General features: G+C 38.3%; 1 protein-coding gene across 1 annotated transcript in view; it reads left to right on the top strand.

Annotated features, from left to right (window-relative positions):
• ABCA12 (ATP binding cassette subfamily A member 12) overlaps window positions 1-12,775 on the top strand; it is a gene marked incomplete at both ends in the record, with an annotated part of 179,106 nt that overhangs the window by 48,914 nt on the left and 117,417 nt on the right. Inside the window, one exon of the mRNA XM_082840648.1 lies at window positions 10,098-10,251. Within this exon, the coding sequence (XP_082696774.1) occupies window positions 10,098-10,251 (154 nt within the window). The remainder of the gene's footprint in view (window positions 1-10,097; window positions 10,252-12,775) is intronic.

Here is a 12,775-nt window from a genome sequence, read left to right as displayed (position 1 = left end):
AAGTCAGTGCTATTGTTGTTGCTCTCTTGTTTCAATGAGTGTATGGTTCTTGGTTAAAAAGTGATGGTAAAATAAATAATGCAGGCAGTTCAGATTCTGCGTGATGCTGTGTTAACTTAAACTTGTACATACCACAACCAGTTCCTCTTTTTCATGAACCCATTGTAACAAATTAAATATCAGTTATCAAAAAAACTGCAAGGGGCTTCCCTGGTGGCGCAGTGGTTGGGAGTCTGCCTGCCGACGCAGGGGACACGGGTTCGCGCCCTGGTGCGGGAGGATCCCACATGCCGCAGAGCGGCTGGGCCTGTGAGCCATGGCCGCTGGGCCTGCGCGTCCGGAGCCTGTGCTCCGCAATGGGAGAGGCCACAACAGTGAGAGGCCCGCGTACCACAAAAAAAAAACAAAACAAAACAAAACAACAAAACTGCAAAATATGGACTGTCTATACTTTTTAAACACCATGGGATCTTATTTCTAAAGAAATTCCTTGATGAATTTTCCTGTAAAATAAGCACATCTGTTGTTAACCATAGCAAAGAATGTTGTGGGTTTAAATTCTTTCAAATTTTTCTTTAATAATTTTCAAATTGTAATTAGTGCCAGAGTAAGTAAAACTGGATGTAATGTGCCACCTCTTACTAGACCTTCTTCCCGTGACATCTTTTCCCTTCTCTTCCTTTCTTCCTGTTGCGATGTGGCTTCTCCTGAGCTGGCAGTTTTCAGCACTGGCTTAGTCACGCCATCAGCTTGGTGAGTGGTATAGAGCAAAGGGGTCACCTGGTTCTATCTGCCTTCCACTCAAACGACCCCCTGCATGTTTTGAGATGGACTAGGATTCTTCCTAACCCTGAGTTAGTGGCTCCAGGTGGAATCTGTGTAAAAGGGTGACTTACCATTAATGGTGAAATTCCACTGCAGAACTATAAAGGTCTTGCTGTATGCAGTTCACTGTGGCAGCATTTCGTTATAGAGGGGTGACGTGAAATGCTAACACGTAATTTGCTGCTCTGTGCTTATTCAAGGAATTGCGCCACAGTGAAAACATTGAAGGTTCACTGCAATTTTCACTTGTTTAATATTAGCAAAGACATGGGTCTTTCTGGTTTCAAAAAAAGAAGCTTCTTAGAAGGTAGTAGTGAATAGTCTGATGGATTTAAGGTCTTTCCAATTTCTTTTGAATTTTCGAAACTTTAATTCATACTGGTATTATCATATGTGTTAGTTTTTCCTACAGCTGCTGTAACAGATTACCACAAACTTTGTGACTTTAAAACAACACCAACTTACTAATTTATGGTTCTGGAGTTCAGAAGCCCAAAATTTAGTCTTAGTGAGTTAAAAATTAAGGTGTTGGCAGGGCTGCATTTCTTCCAAAGGCTCTAGGTGGATCTGTTTTCTGGCTTCTAGAGGTTGCCCACTTTCCTTGGCTTTTGGCTCTTTCCTCAATCTTCAAAGTCAACAGTATAGCATCTTCTAATCTTTCTCTCCATTTCATTTTTTTTTTCTCTTTAATTTTTTTCTGGCCAACTTTCCTATTACCCCTTCCTTTTTATTTTCAATTTTATTTTTTTATGTAGATCTGCATTTCAGTTACTTAGATTGAATTTCTATTTATTATTCTTTCTACTGATAGTGCATACTTAGCCATGTTGCTCTTACTATCTTTTCTTCTTTCTTTTTATAATAAAAACATATCTGTACCGACAATCTTTTTAACAGATTCATGAGGAAGTTAAGGTTTTGCTCTGCAGTCTTTGGTTTGGAATTACCCTCATTGTTTCTAAACCTGCCTTTTTAATTTTATTTTATTTTTATTTATTTATTTATTTATGTATTATTTTATTTTATGTTTTTAACATCTTTACTGGAGTAAAACTGCTTTACAATGGTGTGTTAGTTTCTGCTTTATAACAAAGTGAATCAGTTATATATATATACATATATCCCCATATCTCTTACCTCTGGCGTCTCCCTCCCTCCCACCCTCCCTATCCCACCCCTCTAGGTGGTCACAAAGCACGGAGCTGATCTCCCAGTGCTATGCATCTGCTTCCCACTAGCTATCTGTTTTACATTTTGTAGTGTATATATGTCCATGCCACTGTCTCACTTTGTCCGAGCTTACCCTTCCCCCTCCCCGTATCCTCAAGTCCATTCTCTAGTAGGTCTGCGTATTTATTCCTGTCTTGGCCCTAGGTTCTTCATGACCATTTTTTGTTTGTTTTTTAGATTCCATATATATGTGTTAGCATACGGTATTTGTTTTTCTCTTTCTGACTTACTTCGCTCTATATGACAGACTCTGGGTCCATCCACCTCACTACAGATAACTCAGTTTCGTTTCTTTGTATGGCTGAGTAATATTCCATTGTGTATATGTGCCACATTTTCTTTCTCCATTCATCTGTTGATGGACACTTAGATTGCTTCCATGTCCTGGCTATTGTAAATAGAGCTGCAGTGAACATTGTCGTACATGACTCTTTTTGAATTCTGGTTTTCTCAGGGTATATGCCCAGTAGTGGGATTGCTGGGTCATATGGTAGTTCTATTTTTAGTTTTTTAAGGAACCTCCATACTGTTCTCCATAGTGGCTGTATCAATTTACATTCCCACCAACAGTGGAAGAGCGTTCCCTTTTCTCCACACCCTCTCCAGCATTTATTGTTTGTAGATTTTTTGATGATGGCCGTTCTGACTGGTGTGAGATGATATCTCATTGTAGTTTTGATTTGTATTTCTCTAATGATTAATGATGTTGAGCATTCTTTCATGTGTTTGTTGACAATCTGTGTGTCTTCTTTGGAGGAATGTCTATTTAGGACTTCTGCCCATTTTGGGGTTGGGTTGTTTGTTTTTTTGGTACTGAGCTGCATGTGCTGCTTGTAAATTTTGGAGATTAATCCTTTGTCAGTTGCTTCGTTTGCAAATATTTTCTCCCATTCTGAGGGTTGTCTTTTCGTCTTGTTTATGGTGTCCTTTGCTGTGCAAAAGCTTTGAAGTTTCATTAGGTCCCATTTGTTTATTTTTGTTTTTATTTCCATTTCTCTAGGAGGTGGATCAAAAAGGATCTTTCTGTGATTTATGTCATGGAGTGTTCTGCCTATGTTTTCCTTTAAGAGTTTAATAGTGTCCGGTCTTACATTTAGGTCTCTAATCCATTTTGAGTTTATTTTTGTGTATGGTGTTAGGGAGTGTTCTAATTTCATTCTTTAACATGTAACTGTCCAGCTTTCCCAACACCACTTATTGAAGAGACTGTCTTTTCTCCACTGTATATTCATGCCTCCTTTATCAAAGATAAAGTGACCATATGTGTGTGGGTTTATCTCTGGGCTTTCTATCCTGTTCCACTCATCTGTATTTCTGTTTTTGTGCCAGTACCATACTGTCTTGATTACTGTAGCTTTGTAGTATAGTCTGAAGTCAGGGAGCCTGATTCCGCCAGCTCCGTTTTTCTTTCTCAAGACTGCATTGGCTATTCGGTGTCTTTTGTGTTTCCATACAAATTGTGAATTTTTATATGTTCTTGTTCTGTGAAAAATGCCAGTGGTAGTTTGATAGGGATTGCATTGAGTCTGTAGATTGCTTTGGGTAGTATAGTCATTTTCACAATGTTGATTCTTCCAATCCACGAACATGGTATATCTCTCCATCTGTTTGTATCATCTTTAATTTCTTTCATCAGTGTCTTATAATTTTCTTCATACAGCTTTTTTGTCTCCTTAGGTAGGTTTATTCCTAGGTATTTTATTCTTTTTGTTGCAGTGGTAAATGGGAATGTTTTCTTAATTTCACTTTCAGATTTTTCATCATTAGGATATAGGAATGCAAGAGATTTCTGTGCATTAACTTTGTATCCTGCTATTTTACCAAATTCATTGATTAGGTCTAGTAGTTTTCTGCTAGCATCTTTAGGATCCTCTATGTATAGTATCATGTCATATGCAAACAGTGACAGCTTTACTCCTTCTTTTCCGATTTGGACTCCTTTTATTTCTTTTTTGTCTCTGATTGCTGTGGCTAAAACTTCCAAAACGATGTTGAATAATAGTTATGAGAGTGGGCAACCTTGTCTTGTTCCTGATCTTAGTGGAAATGCTTTCATTTTTTACGCCTGAGGGCAATGTTGGCTGTGGGTTTGTCATATATGGCATTTATTCTGTTGAGGTAAGTTCCCTCTATGCCTACTTTCTTGAGATTTTTTTTTTTTTTTTTTTTTTTTTTTTTTAGCAGTACACGGGCCTCTCACTGTAGTGGCCTCTCCCATTGCGGAGCACAGGCTCCGGACGCGCAGGCTCAGTGGCCATGGCTCGCGGGCCCAGCCGCTCCGCGGCATGTGGGATCTTCCCAGACCGGGGCACGAACCTGTGTCCCCTGCATCAGCAGGTAGACTCTCAACCACTGCGCCACCAGGGAAGCCCTTCTTGAGAGTTTTTATCGTAAATGGGTGTTGACTTTTGTCGAAAGCTTTCTCTGCATCTATTGAGATGATCATATGGTTTTTCTCCTTCAATTTGTTAATATGGTATATCACGTTGATTGATTTGCATATATTGAAGAATCCTTGCATTCCTGGAATAAACCCCACTTGATCATGGTGTATGATCCTTGTAATGTGCTGTTGGATTCTGTTTGCTGGTGTTTTGTTGAGGACTTCTGCATCGATGTTCATCAGTGATATTGGCCTGTAGTTATCTTTTTGTGTGATGTCTTTGTCTGGTTTTAGTATCAGGGTGATGGTGGCCTCGCAGAATGAGTTTGGGGGTGTTCCTCCCTCTGCTATATTTTGAAAGAGTTTGAGAAGGATAGGTGTTAGCTGTTCTCTAAATGTTTGATAGAATTTGCCTGTGAAGCCATCTGGTCTTGGGCTTTTGTTTGTTGGGAAATTTTTAATCACAGTTTCAATTTCAGTGCTTGTGATTGGTCTGGTCATATTTTCTAATTCTTCCTGGTTCAGGGTCGGAAGGTTGTGCTTTTCTAAGAATTTGTCCATTTTTTCCGGGTTGTCCATTTTATTGGCGTATAGTTGCTTGTAGTAATCTCTCATGATCCTTTGTATTCTGCAGTGTCAGTTGTTACTTCTCCTTTTTCACTTCTAATTCTATTGATTTGAGTCGTCTCCCTTTTTTTCATGATGAATCTTGCTAATGGTTTATCAATTTTGTTTATGTTCTCAAAGAACCAGCTTTTAGTTCTATTGATCTTTGCTATTGTTTCCTTCATTTCTTTTTCATTTATTTCTGATCTGATCTTTATGATTTCTTTCCTTCTGTTAACTTTGGGTTTTTTTGTTCTTCTTTCTCTAATTGCTTTAGGTGTAAGGTTAGGTTGTTTATTTGAGATATTTCTTGTTTCTTAAGGTAGTATTGTATTGCTATAAACTTCCCTCTTAGAACTGCTTTTGCTGCATCCCATAGGTTTTGGGGCGTCAGTTTTCATTGTCATTTGTTTCTCGGTATTTTTTGATTTCCTCTTTGATTTCCTCAGTGATCTCTTGGTTATTAAGTAGTGTATTGTTTAATGTTTATATTTTTTATAGATTTTTTCTGGTAATTGATATCTAGTCTCATAGCGTTGTTCTCGGAAAAGATACTTGATATGATTTCAATCTTCTTAAATTTACCACGGCTTGATTTGTGACCCAAGATATGATCTATCCTGGAGAATGTTCCATGAGCACTTGAGAAGAAAGTGTATTCTATTGTTTTTGGCTGGAATGTCCTATAAATATCAATTAAGTCCATCTTGTTTAATATATCATTTGAAGCATGTGTTTCCTTATTTATTTTCATTTTTGATGATCTGTCTCTTGGTGAAAGTGGGGTGTTAAAGTCCCTTACTATGATTGTGTTACAGTCGCTTTCCCCTTTTATGGCTGTTAGCATTTGCCTTATGTATTGAGGTGCTCCTATATTGGGTGCATAAATATTTACAATTGTTATATCTTCTTCTTGGATTGATCCCTTGATCATTACGTAGTGTCCTTCTTTGTCTCTTGTAATAGTCTTTGTTTTAAAGTCTGTTTTGTCTGATATGAGAATTGCTACTCCAGCTTTCTTTTGATTTCCATTTGCATGGAATATCTTTTTCCATCCCCTCACTTCCAGTCTGTATGTATCCCTAGGTCTGAAGTGGGTCTGTTGTAGACAGCATATATATGGGTGTTGTTTTTTTATCCATTCAGTCTGTGTCTTTTGGTTGGAGCATTTAATCCATTTACATTTAAGGTAATTATCGATATGTATGTTCCTATTACCATTTTCTTAATTGTTTGGGGTTTGTTATTGTAGGTCTTTTCCTCCTCTTGTGTTTCTTGCCTAGAGAAATTCCTTTAGCATTTGTTGTAAAGGTGGTTTGGTGGTGCTGAATTCTCTTAGCTTTTGCTTGTCTGTAAAAGTTTTAATTTCTCTGTGAAATCTGAATGAGATCCTTGCTGGGTAGAGTATTCTTGGTTGTAGGTTTTTCCCCTTCATCACTTGAAAGGTGTCCTACCACTCCCTTCTGGCTTGCTGAGTTTCTGCTGAAAGATCAGCTGTTAGCCTTATGGGGATTCCCTTGTATGTTATTTGTTGTTTTACCCTTGCTGCTTTTAATATTTTTTCTTTGTATTTAATTTTTGATAGTTTGATTAATACAGTCTTGGCATGTTTCTCCTTGGGTTTATCCTGTATGGGACTCTCTGTGCTTCCTAGACTTAACCATTTCCTTTCCCTTATTAGGGAAATTTTCAACTATAATAGGTTCAAATATTTTCTCAGTTCGTTTCTTTTTCTCTTCTTCTTCTGGGACTCCTATAATTCGAATGTTGGTGCGTTTAATGTTGTCCCAGAGGTCTCTGAGACTGTCCTCAATTCTTTTCATTCTTTTTTCTTTATTCTGCTCTGCAGTAGTTATTTCCACTATTTTATCTTCCAGGTGACTTATCCATTCGTCTGCCTCAGTTATTCTGCTATTGATCCCATCTAGAGAACTTGTAATTGCATTTATTATGTTGTTCATCACTGTTCGGTTTCTCTTTAGTTCTTCTAGGTCCTTGTTAAATGTTTCTTGTATTTTCTCCATTCTATTTCCAAGATTTTGGATCAACTTTGCTATCATTATTCTGAATTCTTTTTCAGGTAGACTGCCTATTTCTTCTTCATTTGTTAGGTCTAGGTTTTTATCTTACTCCTTCATCTGCTGTGTGTTTCTCTGTCTTCTCATTTTGCTTAAGTTACTGTGTTTGGAGTCTCCATTTTGCAGGCTGCAGGTTCATAGTTCCTGTTGTTTTTGGTGTCTTCCCCCAGTGGCTAAGGTTGGTTCAGTGGGTTGTGTAGGCTTCCTGGTGGAGGGGACTAATGCCTGTGTTCTGGTGGATGAGGCTGGGTTTTGTCTTTCTGGTGGGCAGGTCCACGTCTGGTTGTGTGTTTTGGGGTGTCTGTGGCCTTATTATGATTTTAGGCAGCCTGTCTGCTAATGGGTGGTTTGTGTTCCTGTCTTGCTAGTTGTTTGGCATAGGGTGTCCAGCATGTAGCTTGCTGGTCGTTGAGTGGAGCTGGGTCTTGGCGTTGAGATGGAGATCTCTGGGAGATATTTGCCGTTTGATATTATGTGGAGCTGGGAGGTCTCTTGTGGACCAGTGTCCTGAACTTGGCTCTCCCATCTCAGAGACACAACACTGACTCCTGGCTGGAGCACCAAGAGCCTGTCATCCACACGGCTCATGATAAAAGGGAGAAAAAAAAGAAAGAAAGAAAGAAGAGAGCACCGAAACCAAAAAACAAATCCACCAATGATAACAAGCACTAAAAACTGTACTACAAAAAACAAAAAAACAAAAAACAGACAGACATTACCCTAGGACAAATGGCAAAAGCAAAGCTATACAGACAAAATCACACCCAGAAACATACACATACACACTCACAAAAAGAGAAAAAGAGAAAAAAATATATATATCATTGCTCTCAAAGTCCATCTCCTCAATTTGGGCTGATTCGTTGTCTATTCAGGTATTCCACAGATGCAGGATACATCACAGTTGATTGTGGAGATTTAATCCACTGCTCCTGAGGCTGCTGGGAGAGATTTCCCTTTCTCTTGTTTGTTCGCACAGCTCCCACGGTTCAGCTTTGCATTTGGCCCCACCTCTGCGTGTATGTCACCTGAGGGCGTCTGTTCTTTGCTCAGACAGGATGGGGTTAAAGGAGCAGCTGATTCGGGGGCTCTGGCTCACTCAGGCCAGGGGGAGGGAGGGGGCACGGAGTGCGGGGCGAGCTGCGGTGGCAGAGGCCGGTACAACGTTGCAACAGCCTGAGGCGCGCGTGTGTTCTCTGGGGGAAGTTGTCCCTGGATCACAGTACCCTGGCAGTTGTGGGCTGCACAGGCTCCTGGGAGGTAAACCTGCCTTTTTTGAAAGTTCATTGTCTCTGTATTCCCCGAAGGGAGGAAGCTAGTGTTTTAGAATCAAACCTAATTGTGAAAAGATTTGTAATTCACAGCTTGCCTTTTATCTTTTTTTTTTTTACATCTTTATTGGAGTATAATTGCTTTACAATGATGTGTTAGTTTCTGCTTTATAACAAAGTGAATCAGTTATACATATGTTCCCATATCTCTTCCCTCTTGCATCTCCCTCCCTCCCACCCTCCCTATCCCACCCCTCCAGGTGGTCACAAAGCACTGAGCTGATCTCCCTGTGCTATGCAGCTGCTTCCCACTAGCTATCTACCTTACATTTGGTAGGGTATATATGTCCATGCCTCTCTCTCGCTTTGTCACAGCTTACCCTTCCCCCTCCCCATATCCTCAAGTCCATTCTCTAGTAGGTCTGTGTCTTTATTCCTGTCTTACCCCTAGGTTCTTCATGACATTTTTTTTCTCTTAAATTCCATATATATGTGTTAGCATACGGTATTTGTCTTTCTCTTTCTGACTTACTTCACTCTGTATGACAGACTCTAGGTCTATCCACCTCATTACAGATATCTCAATTTCTTTTCTTTCTATGGCTGAGTAATATTCCATTGTATATATGTGCCACTGGTACAGCCACTATGGAGAACAGTATGGAGGTTCCTTAAAAAACTACAAATAGAACTACCATATGACCCAGCAATCCCACTACTGGCCATATACCCTGAGAAAACCAAAATCCAAAAAGAGTCATGTACCACAATGTTCATTGCCTTTTATCTTGACTCATGTGTGTGCCATCATCATATTTTACAAAGCAAATGTTGAAGTAAAGGTTACAAAACCATTAACCGTTACAATACTTGTGGCTTTAATATTGGGGAAAATCTGCGTATTAATTCATACCATTATTATTGGTTTTTAAATAGGAAGAATATGTTGTGTGTCCAGGATAATTAATTTAGCTATTATGTTAAATTTTGAGGACACCAAAAATATTTCCTATATTTGGAAGATTGGCTGCATTTATAATGACTTTGATTACAAAAGAAGACATGTACATTGTTGGAGAAAATAGTTAATATACAGTCAAATGAAAGTAAACAAAGTCATTTGAAATACCCACCAAGGAAAAAAATTCCTCCAGGTTTTTTATTTTTTTAATTTATTTATTGTTTACTTGGCCGTGCCATGCGGCATGTGGGATTTTAGTTCCCTGACAAGAGATCGAACCCAAGACCCCTGCAGTGGAAGTGTGGACTCTTAACCACTGGACTGCCAGGGAAGTCCCACTCCAGATTTTTTAATATACTACATATATTTATATATATTTTTTACAATTATGGCTATTCTGGTCATACTGTTTTCTGATCTCCTCTTTTTAATAAGCAGTATATTACAAATATTTTCCATATTATTTGACAACATTTTTATTGGCTGCCTTGTGTTTTATTATATGGGTACACTGTGATTTATTTTTAAAACACTCTGGAAAACATTCTTGCAGCTACTTCCTTAGAGTAAATCCCAGGAAGAGAAGTTTTTGGGGCAACAAGCATTTTAAAGTCTTTTGATACATGGGGGACCCAAACAGTCATAATGCAGAAGATAATTTCACAAAACTGCACTCCTTTCCCTTCCCAGGCAAACATCACAGTGATCTAATTATTGTTTGTTTGTTTGTTTTTAACTTTTAGGTTACCTTGCACCTCGAAACCTTCCTAGTACTGGCTTCTTCCCATTGCTGCAAACCCTACTCTGTGACACAGACTCTAAATGCAAAGACACACCCTATGGGCCACAGGATCTGCTTCGTAGGCAAGGAATTGACGATGCACAATTTAAAGACAGGTAGGGACACTTCCAAGTGTGTTCAGTTGCTGTGAGAGATCAGACCTTGTTTCCTTATGAGATATCCAGGAAGCCTTCCTAGGTTAGGTATACAACTTTATTTTCTCTATCTACGAATGTGATGATCTAAATATGAATGAACGAGGTGGGTACAAACTGGAATTACCATTTTTATGTAGGATTAAGCATAATCTACTTTGACGAATTACTCAAATTTTGCCTTTTAAAACTACTTACGGTTACCGGAGGATGGGGGTGGGGATAAATTGGGAAATTGGGACGGACATATACACACTGCTATACACATAAAATAGATAACTATTAAGGAGCTACTGTATATCACAGGGGACCCTACTCAATACTCTGTGATGGTCTATAGGGGAAAAGAATCTTAAAAGAAAGAAAAAAAGGGTGGATATACGTGTATGTATAACTGATTCACTTTGCTGTACACCTGAAACTAACACAACATTGTATATCAGCTATACTCCAACAAAAATCAAAAAACAAAAAACAAAAAAAAAAACCTGAGTTGGCAAGGCAGTCCTTCTTAACTTCCCTCAGAGATTCTCTATCCTACCTCAAATTGTCAGTGACATTGCCCTAAGACTCGATCACAAGCATAAGATATAGGGCGATGTCAGGGATATTATCTCCTGGAAGAATAACATATTTATCTAGCTCTATGTGGAACTTCTAGATATAACAGAAACCAGGAAATGCAAATAAGGAAATTAAGGGTCTAGAAATCAAAGTAATAAAGTTGAAAGTATTCTTAACTAAACAGCAATCTTTAAATGAAGTTAATGTGTATGGTGTGAGAAGAAACTGAAGAATAAAGTTAGGGAATCTAGACCACTTACAACCTCAGTTTTCCATCCTGAGATTTTAAACCTAAAGAGACACCCAAGAGCCCAACTGTCTGTAGAACTGAGAAAAACATTGTAATCTGAATTGACCATGAGATTATCCTGGAAGAGATTTTTTTAAGTGTCTCGCAAGAAAAGATTATATTTATCTATAATCAGAGATATTTGGTTCCAAAATTTTAATTTAAATTCCTTGACATATAGCACCATTTCTCCTTTAATATTATCTTCGTGATTTTGATCATCAGATAATATGGGAGATACTTTAAGAGAGTTACTAACTACAAGCTGCTTAGCATAAAATATCAACATGTCAAGAATTGTCCTGGGAAATGACTTGAGACACCTAATTATTGGGTTGCTAATTCACATTGGTTTTGTGAACCAAACAAATTCTCTACCATTTTGTTACTTGCATTCTAATGGAAAAGTAAGCAAAAAAGCAATAAAATAAATAAATAGCATAATTACTGATAATAATAAATGTACTAGCAAGAAAATAGAGCAGGTTAAGAGGTAGAAACTGAAAGGTGGGAATTTAATAGGGTAGCAAAAGAAGGGCCTCTGCTAGAAGGTGACATTCGGGTAGAGACCAACAAGGACAGGGAAAAACCAGCACCAGCATGTGAACATCTAGAAGATAAAATTCCAGGCAGAGAAATAGTCAGTGATCCTGAAGTGGGGACAAACCTGATCATTTAGAGGAACAGAAAGTCGGCTAATATGACTAGAACATAGTGAGGGATAATGAAAGCGGTGGGGGATATGGCGAAACAATAAAAACCCTGAGAGAAAGAGCCTGAAGAATCAAACAGGTAAGCAAAGGAAAGGATTTGTCTTTTGTTTTTAGTATAATGAGAAGCCACTGGAAATTTTTAAGCAGGGAAATGACATGACATATTTTCTATGAGACTAATATATTCTAGACATATACAAACATTACCTCAGCTAGCAACTAGTTGAGTTGTGTATCTCTGCAAGGAGACCCAAAGCTGACTAGAGCCTATGCCCCCTTGTGTAATCAGTGTAGAGATGAAGTGAATGAATATTTTATTCATTCAACCACTTCACAGATGGTCTCTATGTCCCTATGTGAGTGATGAATTAGGCAAGGTTTATGCCTATGTTCTAGCAGGGTAAGGTAAATATTAAATCAACGATAGTAGGAGATAGTGCAATGAAGAGTGCCAGAAGGATGCTGAAGCAAGACACCTCCATACTTAAAGTAGAAAGAGAGCTTTCAGCTGACATAATCAGGTAAATCTTCATGGAAAAGTTGTACTTGAGATGGACATTTCGTGAGCCAAGTGATAGAGAAGATATGGGGAAAATTAATGTCCATTATTTACAAATTGGCTTACAGCTTCAGCTGGGGCTCTCATCTTTGTATCTTTTTTTTTTTTTTTCCATGAAGAACTAAGTAACAATGAGGGAAATAGTTAACAAAATCTTAAGAAGTCCATAAATATACCTCTGCTCAAAGAAGTATTTTTCTATGTAATATAATAGAGAACCAAATCCATGGAGTCCCCTGAGATGAGCCATTGAGTTGGTTTTGGAACCAGGATTAAAGTCCAGGTTTATTTTACCCTCTGTCGGTTATTCTCCAGATAGCTGATCATGTCTCTTTGTTTTCAGTTTTATTCCAATCTCCA

This window comes from Leucopleurus acutus (assembly GCF_964270905.1).
Source record: "Leucopleurus acutus genome assembly, chromosome: 6".
NCBI classification, from domain to species: domain Eukaryota; kingdom Metazoa; phylum Chordata; class Mammalia; order Artiodactyla; family Delphinidae; genus Leucopleurus; species Leucopleurus acutus.
The sequence above is the reverse complement of the archived record's forward strand: the minus strand, read 5'-3'. Positions and strand labels throughout refer to the sequence as shown.